Raw genomic sequence first — 16,378 nt, forward strand, 5'->3', positions numbered from 1 at the left:
ACCCGGAGGGCCCCCGCCCTGCCCTTTCTGTTCCAAGTGGCAAAATGGCTTTTCTAAAAGCCTCCCGGGACATTTCCACACCTCATTTATGTCTTAACGCGGCATCAAAGAGACACTTAGACGGGAACATTAGTGCCCTGCCAGCCTGGCCTCTGTAGGCGCCTCTCATCTCCAGACGCGCCAGATTGCTCCAAAAATAGATCTTACAAAATATTTGATTCACTCTAAAAAATCCCATCTTTCAAATGAAAGATACAACAAATACAACATAAACTAACTACCGCCAGCAACACTGATACTAAAACTAACAATACAAGCAACTATATTAACATTGACAGTTTAGTCACATTAACTAAAATGTGTTATTATCCAAACATGCAGTAATAACTGGTTAATTAATGAAAACACTGGTAGTAATCTTAGTTAACATGCGTGCTATTATTATTGCAATCATTTATGTATTATGGAATAATTCTTATTAGAGGGGAGTGGCGGACTAAGCATTCTGGGAAGGCTGCAAGTCCTCGGTTCGAATCCCACAGCTTGCCACTCTGGGTCCCTGAGCCAAAACACTGGGCCCCAGATCGGTCCACGGGGGTCGCCCACCGCTCCGTGGGAGACGGGTTACATGCAGGAGACACATTTCACCGGCAAATATAAAGTTGCAATGAGAAATAAAGAAAGAAAATAAAGAAATAATGAAAGAAAAAGAAATAATGAATGAAAATAAAGAAAGAAAATAAAGAAATAATGAAAGAAATAATGAAAAGAAAAGAAACAAAGAAAGAAAATAAAGAAATAATAAAACAAAAGAAAGAAATAATGAAAGAAACTGTGAAAAGAAAAGAAATAATGAAATAAAATAAAGAAATGTCTCCTGTTCTGTGTGAGCTTTGGGCCCAGCTCCATGTTTCTGCGGTGAAACTTTCCAGGTGTGTGAAGACTAAATGTGTCAGAACATGCTTGTGATTTCCACGCCCCGCTGCTGCTGCTGCTGCTGCTGCTGCTCACAGATCCTCACACAGAGAAGCTTCAGCCTGAGGGACACACCCTAAATCCGCCCTGAGGACGTCAGCTTCAGACCTGCACACAAAGCCAGAGCTGTCACCGCGCACAGGCTGGGGTCCACAGCGGCTTCTCTGATCTTCCAGAACCAAACAACAACTCGCTCTTTCTGTTTTGCTGTAAAGAAACGTTAGAAGTGATGAAACAGAGCAACAAAGAGACGCCTTCTCTCCAGAAAACCACCTCTGCCCAACAGGTCTGGATCAGTGAGGAGTTAACCTTCACTCATCAGAAGCTTTGATCATCCATCTAATCTGTTCCTTCTCTCACAACACACACCTTCACTGATGCATGGTTCAGTTTCCTCTAGCAGGTTAACCCCCCCCCTGTCACAGTGAGGAAGACTTCAGGATGTCCAACAGGGTCCAGCACTGCTGCCACCGGTGCAGAGCTTAAACATCAGAAATTGGAGAGAAGCTGATGTCGGGGCACCATGCTGCAAAACAAACGTGATTCAGCAGATCAAAAGGATTTTTTTCTCACATAAATATTAAAATTTAGACTAAACCGCTGTTAGATCTGCCCCTGCCTGCACTGCTGAAGGGTTCCTCCCTCCAATCCAGCAGCTAACGGCCCAATCAGCGGGACAGCCAGGGAGAAATCAGCCTGTTTGTGAGGGATTAGTGGCAGGCTGCCCTCAGTTTCTCAGAGAAGTCATGTTGGGGCAGGTGAAGCAGCTCTTCACGATCAAAACAAGTCTCTGTTTGTGCTGGTCTGTGGAGATAAGGCCCACCTGGAACTCATCGCTGTGCAACATGCTGTTAACCTCAGAGATATCATGAAACCCTGATTCAGACACAGATGTGTTCATGGTCTCTTTGCTCCACAGTAAACTCAAACTGGTCCAAAAAAAAGGTTAAAAAAAAAATAAAACATCTGGACTCCTAACCTCAAACTGCTAAGAGTTAAATCACGTTTATTTGGCTCCACCTAGAGGCAGAGCTGAAAACTGCAGGATGGAGTGAATAATTCAGTGGAATGGGAGTTTTTTTCTGAATGGACGGGCCAACAGTGGCACAATCTAAAGAAATAAAACATTATATTCTGATATTATGGTGTTATTACTGAGGTACCATAGCACAACGTTTATATATACAGTATTTATACATGTTTTAAACAAAACTGACCTCTGTGAGAGTTCCAGGACCACAATTTGTGTGGGGGAACCAAACCAAGAAACCACTTGATGATCTTCTAAACCTTTGGAAAAGATTCAGTGGATGAACAAGATGAAACTGAACCTTTTTTGGTAAATGTGGTGTAAAACTCACATCTTTTCAGAAAAGAACATCTTACCAACAGGCATGGTGGTGGTAGAGGGATGGTCTGTGGCTGCTTGCTGCTTCAGGACCTGGATGACTGGGACTAAGGCTCCAACCAGAATACCCTTATAGATCCAGGACTCTTTAGCCAAAATGGAAGTGCGTCAGCGGTCACCAGGATCAGAGTGTCTGAATAGTGCAGTTAGAAAGGAAGGAGGTAGGAAAAGGAGCCTTCATGCTTCCTCCTGCAGCTAGGTTAGCCTAGGAACCGCGTGACGTCTCTTACCGGCACTAAGAACCCTTTAAGGCAGGGGTGTCAAACTAATTTCTATATGGGGCCACTTTGGTGTCATGAAGTCATTAAAAGGGCCGCTTGCATGTGTAGAGACGATACTTTTAATTTCATAATTTCATTCCAGTTCACACAGTAGTATAAAAAATGCACAGTAACATAAAAGTAGCACCCTTAGGCCCAGTTTATACAGTTTATCTGCAAAAAAAAGTTGATATTGGGGTGAGTTACACTTACAGGAGGCACAGTTTTAGCCACTTTATACACTTTAAAAGGATATATGCCTTTTTTTTTGGCTCTCGAGGGCCGGATAATTTACCTTGACGGGCCAGATTTGGCCCGCGGGCCTTGAGTTTGACACCTGTGCTTTAAGGTATCCCACAATTCTTTGCATGTCATGAAGTATCTGCATAGCCCACCTCACAGAAATCAAAGAAAATGTCCAGAGAGAAGAGAGCAGCACTTTGTAGTTCATGTCCAGAAGGCTGTAGGCCTGGATCTGACTCCATCCTCCATGTTTCCGTCACTAATGACGTCAGAGTTAAAGTCTGGAATCAGCTCAGCAGCTGAAGCTCCTTTCCTCCCTGATGGAGTTTTGTTCACCCATAAAAGGTCAAGGGTAAGGAGGTGGGAGGTGTTATTTAAGGTGTTCTGATAAAATCCATGAATTCTGCCGTCTGGCTGATCTTAGGCGTTTGAGTTCTGGGGTTTATTTTCGTTTCTGTTTTCCCCTGTTTATATTTTCTAGTTGCTGCCATTTTAGCTCATTTGTGGATCTGTTCATTACAATTTTCCCCTCAGCTTACCTGTCATTAGTCTCACCTGCCCCTCATCTCCACCTGATGCCTCCACCGTCTTTCTCCACACACCCCTCTGTTTTTAAGCTCCCTGGTTTTCACGACTCATCGCTTCTACCGTTGACTTTGTTCTCCCATGAGTGGTTACCCCATCGTTTGTTCTCCTGGTTTCTGTCTCTGCTCTGTTCCTCAGGCCTGCCATAAGTTTTTATTTAATTTTTAAAACCCAACATCTACCAGTTTGTGAGTCCTTCCTAAAACAAAACATGATACAATGACTACAAGCATATCGGCAAGTTCACCTCTGAATGGCTCTGAAAAGACGGAGCAAATATGCAAAGCGGGTTGTGGTGCGGCCTAGTTAAAGTCTGGACTAAGATTGCATTGAGGGCCTGTGACACAAACATAAAAGGACCATTCATCAGAGAAAACCCTGCAGTGTCTCTTAAAACGATTCTGCAAAGCAAAATGTCAGACTCATCACCAGTTATCAGAAACATTTGATGCCTGCTATTACTGCCACAATGGAATAAGTTTAGGGGGCAATTACTTTTCACATAGGTATAAGTTAATTAATTAGATAATTATTTGAAAAATGTTTTTGTCTGATATTTTTTGCCCCACCAATGATGAAAACTACAGACCTCTCTCATCTTTCCAAGTAAGAGAACCTGCACAATCAGAAGCTAAATACCAAACTTGGTGCAAACTAAACACTTCTTTGGCTTACACTACAAAAATTAAGTAAAAGTAAGTTAAATTGTCTTCAACTGAGTGTATTTCTCCTTGATTTGAGCAGGTAAGCAAGATTATCTGCCGATGGAATGAGTATTTTGACCCCTAAGATGATTAGCTCTACTGCACCTACAATAAGATGATGGAAATGAGTTGTTCCTGTTTTAAGTGCAAACATCTTATTCCATTGGCAGATTATTTAAACGTGTCTGCTCAAATCAAGGACAAATACACTCATTTCAAGAATATTTGACCTACTTATAGTTCCTTTTTTGCAATGCACTGCACACGTCTGCGGCGGGTAAATGTGCGGCAGAAAAACTTTGCTATTCAAAGTGACTTCAAGATTCAACAAGCTGGCAGCTATATTCTACCTGCAGAAAGGTTTGAAAACTGCATTTTGAATTTACATTTATTTTTCCTCTGTTGCTAAAATCTCTTTGATCAATTGCAAAACACATAAGTTCAACAACAACAAAAATATGTAAGAAATGTGTACGGATGTACAGTACATACTTTTTAAACAGTGTTGTACACAAAGGTTTATTTTTTAATGCAAAAACAGACACTGGGGGTGCGTCAGATATCCGTTCCTTCAGCCTCTGATTAGAATAAACAGATCTGAAGCATAAAGTGAAGAAATGGGAAACCCAAAGTTTAATGCCATCAATCCCTCATTTATTTAGTTCACCAGAGCAATACATGAAGTGACACTGGAGATCACAGTCTGTGCAAAATAAGTGCATTTCTATAGCAACAAAGAAATAAGAGGTGAACAGAGAAAGATGAAAGACAGACGAGCGCTTCAGGGCGTCCGCAGAAACTCCAGAGAATCTCTTCTGCAAGGTTTGGTTTGTGCAAAGATACAAAAAGTCATGCTTTTAATGACAAACATGAACGGAGAAGCACTGGAGCAGGAGGTAGAGAAGGTAAATGAACCGTTACAGCTTCAGGCTGAGGCAGGCACAGAGTTTAGCTTCAATCGTGGCTTTAAGGAGACCTCTGAGGGTTCATGCTGGGATTTAAAGGCAACATGCTGGCGTCATGCTGTCCGCCACGCGGCTCCTTTTTTAAATAAAACATCCAGCTTCATGCAGGTAAACAGGCCAATACATACAAAGACCACCGCTGCATTCAATAGGTATGAATCAGAAATATAAATAAAATTTAAATCTAAAAAAAAGCTAAATCCTTGCAGTTATTTTTAACATGCAGGACCAGAAAGTTAAATAAACGTTTAAATTTAAACTTAAAATGCCTTACATGATGAAAAAAAAAAAAAAAAAATGTTTAACTGAATCAGTTTCAACTTTTGCACAATTTTTTATTCATTTTTCAGCATCTTTTTCAGGACAGATGGTTGAAACCGCCTGTGGTTTGTTGCCAAACAGGCGCTGCATTTATAGCAGCGATCGTTATTTATATTATAATAATTAAACCAACAAATCCTTTCTGGAGAAAACGTTGACCGAAGAAGAATTAATGCCGATATTTTCATACAGTCGTCTCCTTTATTGGCAGCAGGAGAAACCAGCTTACACAGCTTCTTTGTGTAGTAAAAATAAAACATGTCTGATGCCAACTAGAGTTAAAAAAAACCCCAAAAACCCGAATATAGAGGAGCCTGCAGTGTCACACTTCATTTTGGTGAAGCAGAAACAAAAAGCGTTACAGGTTCATGTCATGTGACGTCTCCAATCCCCAATAAATAAACAGAAACTGCGCCCCCCCACCCCACCCAAAAAAATAAAAAACAACAGAAATATAACAGAATCTCGTTAAATTGTAATTGTGATTTAGCTCGTTCTGCCACCTAGTGGACAAAAGTATAACTGCAGTTTAAAAAAAAACACTTAACTCTAATCATCCAATATAAACTTATAATTATGACATCGGCTGCAAAAGGCTCCAGTTTCTGACGCAGCACTGGACTCATCATCCAGCACAACAGTAAAAAAAATGAATCTGATCCTGGATCAGGGTGTTTTTGTCTTGGAGGCAAATTGTTGATTCATTTTGAGATGGGGGAAAAAAATGGACTGAAATTTGAGAGATTAATTTGTAGAATAATCTTTACGCAGAAGTGCCAGATCACAGAATACAGAAGAAGTCATTTAAGGCGTAATACACAGTCGGTGGAATGTAAATGGGTCTGCATTGGCTCGGATGGTTTTTGGCACTTTTAATTTCTTATGTGACGTAATTACAGTGAAAGACGAGTCAAGGCTGAGCTGCTCCTTCATCTTCATCGCTGCTCTGTTTTTATCCATTTAGTGTCTTTTTAGAGCAAAAGGAGCAGCGTTTCCCAGCTCTGGATGTTGCATAGTGTTAGCAGGAGGAGAAAATGGAGATTACAGAGTCTTAGCTTGGTGCTGAAGGGTCAGCAGGAGGAGAGATGAACAGTCCATATCCAACCCGGATGAAGGAGGAAGCAGACTTTCAGGCATCGTGGAGCTTAACGCTCCGTCTGCTGGTCAAAGTGTGAGAAGTTTTACACCTGAAGCCACGTTGGAGGAGGTTCTACCTGCAAACTGACAACCTGATTTATAGTTTGAACAAAAGATAAACGTGTTTTTCCTCTGACGCTAAATAAAAAGACATCTGTAAGTTTTCATGATGAGATAATTAATTAAACGACCCTATTTATATAGAAAAATACATGAAATTGAGAGTTTTTTCTTTTCTTGGCCTCACCGACCCTGGTTGGAGAAAATCAGGCGTCTGGTCGGTTCAACTTCTTTCACTGGATGGATTTTTGTTCCTCGGCATAGAATTAGATGTAGAGAAACGGTCGGTTGCAGGAACGGTAGTGTGATTCAGCCCTGGGTCGAGCCTTGCAGGCGCTGTAGCTAAACTCCTGATCCTCTAAATGCTTCTGCAGGTTTTTCCCACCGCTGTGTCTCCGTCTTTGGCACCGCTGCTACCCATCAACCCTTCAGCGTCTCAGATTAACTGTTGATTTGATGATCTTCAAGGTCGTCGTCAGACTGGACCTCAGGCAGGATTAGTGTTAAACAAGCACATGTGAAGCCAGCTGACTGCTGCCGTCATCTGATTCCAGCCTGAACTACAGGTTTCAGTCAGCGTGAAGAACCGTTTTCCCCCCGGTAAAAGTCTTTTTCTACAGAAGGACCTCCAACATGGCGTCAGGGAGAGTCAGATCGGCCACCAGGCGGCTCAGGTCCAGACCTCCATGGGAACCATGGCCTCCTTGCTGCCGATGGGAGGCAGGAGGTTCTGCTCGCTCAGGAACTGGAGAGGGAACTGGACCAGGAAGCCGCGGATCTTCTTCAGCTCCTCCCGGGCCTGAGCCGGGTCCTCCTTGGCCAGACCCGGCTTGGCCAGGAAGCCCTCCAGCTCCGAGATGTTCCGCACGTCGCTGGACGGCAGACAGCGGAAAACCTGGAGGAGTCGGAGAGAAAGAGCAGAGTTGGTCATGTGAACACGTCTGCGGTGGCTAAACACACAGAGATATATATATATATATATATATATATATATACGTAGACACCTCATTGAACACAAGTTTACATGTCAACGTCACCGCCATGTTGTATGTGGCAGAAAGTAGTTAACGTCTATGTTCCCTGTGTATATGTTTTAAGTATTTAGATATCGATAGATAGATAGATAGATCGATAGGTATATGTGAATGTGTTATGAATATTCAAATCAATTGGTTAAATCTAAACATTGTGGTCTTATTATTTCATAAAACCACGTGAACCTTTTAAGATCTGGTATAGAAACAGATTAGCAACAGACTTTTTGGGGGAGTATTAACGAGATAAAATTGCTAATTTGAGAAAAAAGTCATAGGAGAATAATGTTAAAAAAAGACAAAAGTGGTAATGTCATGAGAAAAACGTCATATTATGAGAATTAAGGGGGAACATTTCCAGAATAATCACAGTTTTCAGAACTATTTCAGTCCTGGATTAATAGGGCCAGGTTAGATTATTATAATTATTTTTATTCATTACAAGAATAAATTCAGGAGAATGAAGCTAAAGGGATACAAAAATAAACTTGTAATATTACAAAAGTAAAATACTATGAATACAAAGTATATTCAGAGATTAAAGTCCCTCTGATACTGTTTAAGTGACTGAGTCTATCAGCAGATTTGCCACATCCAACATGGCGGACGCTCTGACGCATCGCAGCATAGGCAGAACCCGCCCAACGACGCGTCTACGTTTATGATGTCTAAGGCTGAAGACGCAGCTGGGTTAGAAATAACACCGGACCAACAGACCCGATCAGTTCCAGGAGAACTTCTACCGGGTAGAACGTTTATTGGGATGTGCAGCAGACTAACAGAACCGCCAGACCCGACGGTCCTGAATGGTTCCATAAAGAGCTGCTCTGCTAAAATCATCCTAAATGCCTTAAAATGGACCAGAACCAGAAGAATGTGGAATAAAACAGTAACTGCCATTTTAATGGACCAAAGGTTCTGGGTTCTTGTCTGGTTCTGCCTGGTTAGAAACATCTGGTGAGTCTCTGAACCCAGAACCAGAAGCTTTCAGAACCTCCAGAGCAAAAAGCTGCAGGTGAGAGATGTTCCAGCAGCAGAGACTGACCTTCTGGTAGATGGAGTCGTTGCGGGCGGCGCTGGTCATCCAGGTCTCCTTGTAGAACTGCTCGCTGATTGGGTCGGACACGTCGATGGACGGGTCGGTGTTGGCGCCGAGGATCATCCTGAGCCAAGATCAGGAGGTTCAGACACAGAGACACTGAAACATGGGCAGCTTTGCACAAGAACACCTGCAGAGGTCTTAATGAGGAGATAAATGCTTCTTGTCTGAGCACGGAGACATGTTTCTGTTTTATTCATTTTTTACAATAACTGTTCTCCTCAGATGCATCGTAGTCGTGCTGCTTTAAATATTTTATTCTGCTCCTTTAGTTATTTAAACATGAAATCTGCCCCTTATTTCTCCTGTTTGTGATTTAAACCGTTTGCGGCTACCTGAAGCACTCCAGGCGCAGCTGCAGGGCGAACTTCCCGGCGCTGTACGGCTGCCCGTCCATGACGGCGTCCACCGTCTCCGAGTCCTCCACGATCACCGCCACCTCGCTGTCCCGCTTCCCCAGCATGCTGCGGTCGTTGATGTTGGCAGAACCTGCGGTGAGAGCGGGAACGGAGGTGAGGGCCACGTTTCCTTACCTGACTCCGCCAGATAGATTTGCTCCGCATATCCATCTGGAAACCTTCCGTTGAAGTAATTTTGGGAAGGGGCGAAAATACTGGTTAGCTGATTGGCCTATGTTGGTGATAGACGGGCCAAATAAACCAATCAGATTCGTCGTCACTCTGTTACGAGCGACGACGAAAACACAACCACAAGCCAAGCTACTCTTGCTGCTGCAGGTAAAGGCTCGTTAGCTCAGCAGAGAAACACTCTGTAATGCCGATAAAACTTGCTCGATAGCCACGCTAACACTAGTTTCATCGGCTGAAGCCGCCATGTTCTTTAGACTGAACTGTCGCTCCTCGTTGCGTCACACCTCAACCCGCCTCAAAGCCAACGCTGATTGGACGTTCGTTTGGTGAACGGCTCCAAATTTTCTTTAACGGAGAGTAGCCAGACTGATCTGCGAGTGAAACCTTGAAAGCTCGCGAGATCAGGGTGGTCTCACGAGGCTACACGTTTCCCCCGCCGTCTTTAAAACGTCCTCCGCCGCGGACGGAGGCGGGCGCTTACCGATGATGACGGTGTTGTCGTCGGCGATGAGCATCTTGCTGTGGACGTAGATGAGCTCGGTGACCAGCTTGCCCTCCAGCTCGGCGTGGGTCCGCAGGCCGGCGAAGGAGATGTAGTTGATCCACTGGCCTCCCACTGGAAGGCAAAAAGCAGACGCCGTCAGAGCCGCCGCTCGCCTCAGCCAATCAGCCGCCAGCGCTGGACCACTTACTCTCGTTAATCAGCTGGGAGATGATGGAGCGGTCTCCTTTGTTCATGGTCCTGTGGAGATAGAAGGCGGGAGAGCAGCGTGAGCAGCAGAACCAGAACCAGAACCAGAACCAGAACCGGCTGCTGGGTCTGTGCTGCAGGAGATCTGACCTGTAGTTGAAGTGCATCACGGCCTGGATGGCGCTGCCGCCGCCGGTGTTGATGTCGCCTTCGAAGCCGGGCAGCAGAGGCGTCACCACGTACACACGGTACTTCTTCCCCTCCCTAAGAAACACACACAACTAAACATTAACGACATGATGAGCAGATTAAACGGTTGTTTTTCTGTTTTGTTCAGTTAAAGTCCAGGAGCTCTAAGTCAGGATGTTCTTAATTCAATTCAATTTCAAATAAATTTTATTTATATAGCGCCAATTCATGAAACATGTCATCTCAAGGTTCTTTCCAAAGTCAGACTCCATCAGATCCTCCAGGTTGGTGAGAAAGTTTCCTCTCTAAGGAAACCCAGCAGGTTGCATCAAGTCTCTCCAAGCAGCATTCACTCCTCCTGAAAGAGCGTAGAGCCACAGTGGACAGTCGTCTGCATTGTTGATGGCTTTGCAGCAATCCCTCATACTGAACATGCATGAAGCGACAGTGGAGAGGAAAACTCCCCTTTAACAGGGAGGAGAACCTCCAGCAGAACCAGAACCAGGCTCAGTGTGAACGCTCATCTGCCTCCACCCACTGGGGCTTAGAGAAGACAGAGCAGAGACACAGAAAGCTCAGAAGCTCACATTGACCCAGGAGTACTTTCTATGTTAGAGAAGACAGAGCAGAGACACAGAAAGCTCAGAAGCTCACATTGACCCAGGAGTACTTTCTATGTTAGAGAAGACAGAGCAGAGACACAGAAAGCTCAGAAGCTCACATTGACCCAGGAGTACTTTCTATGTTAGAGAAGACAGAGCAGAGACACAGAAAGCTCAGAAGCTCACATTGACCCAGAAGAACTTTCTATGTTAGAGAAGACAGAGCAGAGACGCAGAAAGCTCAGAAGCTCACATTGACCCAGGAGTACTTTCTATGTTAGAGAAGACAGAGCAGAGACACAGAAAGCTCAGAAGCTCACATTGACCCAGGAGTACTTTCTATGGTAGAGAAGACAGAGCAGAGACACAGAAAGCACAGAAGCTCACATTGACCCAGGAGTACTTTCTATGTTAGAGAAGACAGAGCAGAGACACAGAAAGCACAGAAGCTCACATTGACCCAGGAGTACTTTCTATGTTAGAGAAGACAGAGCAGAGACACAGAAAGCACAGAAGCTCACATTGACCCAGGAGTACTTTCTATGTTAGAGAAGACAGAGCAGAGACACAGAAAGCTCAGAAGCTCACATTGACCCAGGAGTACTTTCTATGGTAGAGAAGACAGAGCAGAGACACAGAAAGCTCAGAAGCTCACATTGAATTTCTATCTACACTTTGACTAGGCCAATCTAATAGATCTACATCAGGGGCATCAAACTAATTTCTATATGGGGCCTCTTTGGCATCATGAAGTCATTTAAAGGGCCGGTTGCTCCTGTATGGATGATACTTTTGATTTCATTTCAGTTCAGTTCATATAGAAGCATAAAAAATGCAAAGTAACAAAAGTAGAACCTTTGGTCCAGTTTATACAGTTTATCTGCTAAATAAGTTGATATCTGGGTGAGTTACACTTTAAACTCATCATTCTGCATCACTTTTACTCTTTCTGGACATTTCTTGGTTGTTTTAATGTGTTGTGGGAAAACTGACATCTAGTGGCAGGATGCCGTTACTACATAGTTAAAAAAAAATCAACATTCACTACAGGAGGCTCAGTTTTAGCCACTTTAAAAGGATATATGCCTCTACTTTATGACATGAAATGCCTTTTTTGGCTCTGCAGGGCCGGATAAATTGCTTTGACGGGCCAGATTCAGTCCACAGGCCTCGAGTTTGACACATATGCTCTACATGCTTCAATCTAAACTATTGCAATGATTGTTTTAGGTTATCTGCCTGTCAGTGTCAGCCTTCTTAATAAGGGGACCTGATAGGCCCAGATACACACTCTAGTAGCCTGGGTTTCTATCCTGCTGGCATAATTTTTCTACGCTGGCTGCAAAACAAATCGCCTTGAAGTTCATCCTGACCTTGACCTCATCATCCCTCATCTCGTTTAGAGAAGCAGCCCCACAGAACGATGCCGCCGCCATGTTTCACATTAATGACGCGGCACTCAGGGCGAGGTGGTGTTGCAGATCAGAAAGATTAATTTTATCCGACGCCTCTCCAGTGTCTGTCTCTCCATCGTCTGTGTAAGACAATGGTGCTGCTTTCTCCCTGCCTGTATTCACTAAAGCCCAGATTTAAAGAGCCCACGGTCAACTCCTGCTGACGTTTTGTGATCGCTTTATTGAACCGGTGTTAACTTTATCCGCCAGTCTGGGCTCTTAACCTGGACTGGACAAGGCGAGGTCAGTCAGAAGAGCCAGAACCATCTGATTTAGGCCTCCTGCTGCACTAAGAGTTTAAGCTGCTTCCCCGTTAAATTCATTTCTAACTGAACTTTCCTACACGCTCAGAAGATGCATTAACACCAAAGAAAACAGAATCTAAATTCTCACGCTCCATTTAAATAAAACGACCCGCCTATTTGTCTCCTCAGGTAGATGTTTTTTTACACTTTGGATTAATTTATATGTCGTCTTAGCAAAAAGATAAACGCACACGTAGAATAAAAAAAACAAAAAGCTTTACATGGTTTTATTGTAAAGAAAAGAGAAGAGCTAAAGTTCTGGTTGAACTGCAGCTTCCCCGTCATCAGGGGGAGAAATTACAGCTTTTATGGCCAAAGTTCTAACATCTGTTCATCTTTATTGCTCATTATTTGGGAGGTTTTATTACTTTCACAATAACAATGTTATCATTAACTGTCCCTCTTACTTCACCTGTTCGCTCTGCTCAGCTTCCCTTTATAATTCAGCTGATGTCCCAATGCACGATCGTTAAAATCGGCTCCGTTCAAGCAAAGCAAAACCTTCTAAGCTGGAAGACCCCACATCGACCGCTATTCGCCTATGTGTGCTGACGTGATGTGGGGCCGCCATCTTGAAGAGGTCGACAGCTCGGCTCAGTGTATTGTGTTTAGCAGGAGCAGAGAACAGTCAGCGCTTTAATTAACGCAAAACCGCCCGAATACTTAATGGACTCTCTTTTTTTTGTTGTTGTTGCAAACCTTAAACATACAGCTATCATTTATAAAGATACATTGTTCACTGTAATGAAATATTTTAAGCTAGGTTAACTGTGATATGACATTGCAATGGATAAATACATTTCAAACCAGCCCCTCATCTATCCATAAAAATAAGTCATGGGAGTACATTTTTATTTCTCAACAGCTTTCGATTGATTGATCGATCGATGTTTTACATTCCATGTTTTCCTTATTTATTTATTTAGCCATCATTTACCAAGGAAAGTCCCACATAGGTTATTTTATATCTTATGATTATGTATAGCACTTTGGTCCTGTGGGTGTTTAAATGCTTTATATATAAAATTGGTATGGTATAATAATCTCTTTTCCAAGGGAGTCCTGTACTTGTCTTGGACTTAATGTCACAGCTTTGAGTCTCTTACTACCTTACTTCAACAACAGCTTTTATTTTGATGCATATCTGTTGATAATGCATGAAAAGCTTCTGAAATTGTGACTCAGCTTTAAAAACTATTCCTGTCAGACGTTTTACTATCTGCATATAGCGCTGTATATGAGACATCAGAGGGATCATGTTTTGAACTATATATAAAATGAATGTTATAACAGCAATATTTGTTTTACTTCTACAGTTTTATCACTTCATCTAAAAAATGTTAGGGGATAACTGAAAACTTTATATAAATAAAATAAAAATCTTAGCCCTGATAGCCTGACATACACTAGCTAACCTTTAACACTTATTGCTTCACATCATGTCAACCTTTTTAACCAAATCTGACACTTTAGTCAAAATGTATTTCCATGAAGTCTGCTCACACACCAAGGTCCAAAAAAACTCAAAACTGAGCTGGTTTGTGTGTTTAGGGCCATTTTGTTTTTCTTTGTATCCAGGATGTGATAAGATGAGGTCCATGGTTACTGAACTGAGAAGATGAGGAAACTCCAAGTAAAACAATGACCGTTCTAAAGAACTGCTGTTAGATAAGCTTAAATACACACAGCAGCGACAGGTTTGTGTACAATGGGGGCAATAAAAGCAGATAAGCTGACGGTTTGTGTTTTACCTGTAAGCCTTGATGATGCGTTCTGCTATAGCGTCTCCTATCCTGTTCTGGACTAGCTTGCCTTCTGCACAGCTGATGAAGAACTGATTCTGTAACAAAACATAGATCAGTTACAGTTTTCATCCTTGATGCTTTCAGATCACATTCACAACCTGCACTGTCTGGGTTTCAAAGTAATAAAACGGCATTGTCAGCGTTTGGTAGCCATAAACCCGACGATCACAGTAAAATCTTCCAATGCTGTAAAATTACTCCAAAGCTGTTGTCATGCTGCCGTATTGAAAAAAGTGTGTTATGTGCAAATGAAGGAAGCTTTCTGAAACTTGAAGTCCCGTTCATGTGTTTGAGAAATGTGCCACTTTTGATGTTCCCCTGTTCCAAATAAGTCACGTGTTTTGGGACAAAGAGTTTAGAATTGGCAGTTTTGTGCTGCGTCAGGATCCAGTACGTAATATTTGCCAAGCCATTATTGTCCAGTTAAATTTTTTTGATATTTAAGAACAATAAGTCAACTGAAAATAAAATGTTATTGCTGTAAGAGTGCCCCCGAGTGGTCAGAGAAGGTAGCTCATGCTGATCATCACATGTCTTAAGCATCCAGCATGTGGATGTGAGTGAAGCATTTGTAAAGCATACGGTGACATTAAGTAATATTACTGGGTCTGGTGCAATCTTTAAGTCATAGTTAGGTCAATTCTATGGCAGTGGTACAGAATATATTACAGCTAAGAGCTCATGCACTAATAAACAGTGGTCAAACTTTGCAATCAATTGTGTATAATGTGTAGTAAGTCAATGCCAGAGCCTAATTATCCTACGGCATCGTCTTTTTATACTTCTCTCTAAAAGTCCTATCGGCTCATAACAAATACCTCAATGTAAATGAAGTGCTGGCTATTCTCGATGGCGTGGACATAAGCGTTGTGGATGGACTCTTCATGGTATTTGATGCCAGCAGACCAGTCTGAGGCAGAGCGAAGGACCTGAGGAAAAGTGGAGGAATCTTTAAATGAGCAATAAATAAATAAAACATATGGAGCATTTAATTCATGAGCGAAAAATGGAGGAAACATAGTCCTTAGTAAAATGCTAAAATCTTCTAAGCAACTACAAAACAATACTTTACATTTGTTGCAAATAGGCACCAGATCAAATCACACTGCAAGTATAAATGAGTACAGATATAGAATAAATGTACTATTAAATAAATTACTTTAGTAGATGATGTATGATAGATGGATAATAGAATAGAATAAAAAAAACTTATTTCTTTGGGGTCTAATTTGCTGTTCAATTTCATACAAAATACAACATCTTGCACCCTTTCCCTAAAAGCCACGACAAACCATAAAATTTACAGCTAAGCTCAAATAATTTGGTTTGAGCTTGGTTTATATTCATCACAACAATAACATTTGCCTGGAAGTGAACACAAAATATCAATGGGTTCAGCTCCCAATACAAAGCCTTGAGGGACACCAAAAGAAAGTAAAGATGGAAAAATAATCCTTCCAAATTTGACCATTACTTATTAACCAAATGCAACTGTCTTTTTTATTAAAGATTATTTGCATAAACTAACTCGGAAATTAAACAAGAGGAAAAACAATTATTCATTGTGACACTGATAATGTTTTACGTGTTTAGAAAAATAAAATAATTTTCATTACATCAAAGCTTTTGGTTAATAGAAAGCAAAAATTACAATAACTGCATACAAACCTGCACTTTTGTACGAATGCAGTTGGGAACCTGGTATCTCAGCTCTCCGGCTGTGGTGTGCGACTTGGGCAACAGATATGGATACGATAAACCACGGTACCTTGGCTTCATGATCTAGTATAGAGGGGGAAAAATCCAGGATTATAAAGAATAAAGAGATTTTGATAAAAACCTACTAAATAGAAACACCTCTCTCTAAAAATGGTTAATTACTAAAAGAACACTAAATAGCAATCAAAGTCCAAAGAAACATTTTAAATGCCTTCAGAAACGATGAAGAGCT

The 16,378-nt window shown here is 42.1% G+C and overlaps 1 protein-coding gene across 2 annotated transcripts in view; it reads right to left on the reverse strand.

The window, feature by feature from the left end:
* Nucleotides 1-4,807: 4,807 nt before the first annotated feature.
* pld1b (phospholipase D1b) overlaps nucleotides 4,808-16,378 on the reverse strand; it is a 63,296-nt gene continuing 51,725 nt past the window's right edge. For both annotated transcript variants that reach the window (XM_036124958.1, XM_036124957.1), the window contains exons 18-26: nucleotides 16,096-16,209; nucleotides 15,246-15,356; nucleotides 14,374-14,462; nucleotides 10,223-10,336; nucleotides 10,074-10,123; nucleotides 9,863-9,997; nucleotides 9,127-9,280; nucleotides 8,738-8,855; nucleotides 4,808-7,553 (exon numbers count right to left, since the gene is read on the reverse strand). In XM_036124958.1, the coding sequence (XP_035980851.1) occupies nucleotides 7,329-7,553; nucleotides 8,738-8,855; nucleotides 9,127-9,280; nucleotides 9,863-9,997; nucleotides 10,074-10,123; nucleotides 10,223-10,336; nucleotides 14,374-14,462; nucleotides 15,246-15,356; nucleotides 16,096-16,209 (1,110 nt within the window). In that variant the 3' untranslated portion in view covers nucleotides 4,808-7,328. The remainder of the gene's footprint in view (nucleotides 7,554-8,737; nucleotides 8,856-9,126; nucleotides 9,281-9,862; nucleotides 9,998-10,073; nucleotides 10,124-10,222; nucleotides 10,337-14,373; nucleotides 14,463-15,245; nucleotides 15,357-16,095; nucleotides 16,210-16,378) is intronic.

This window comes from Fundulus heteroclitus, chromosome 21 (assembly GCF_011125445.2).
Source record: "Fundulus heteroclitus isolate FHET01 chromosome 21, MU-UCD_Fhet_4.1, whole genome shotgun sequence".
In the NCBI taxonomy this organism is placed as follows: Eukaryota; Metazoa; Chordata; class Actinopteri; order Cyprinodontiformes; family Fundulidae; genus Fundulus; species Fundulus heteroclitus.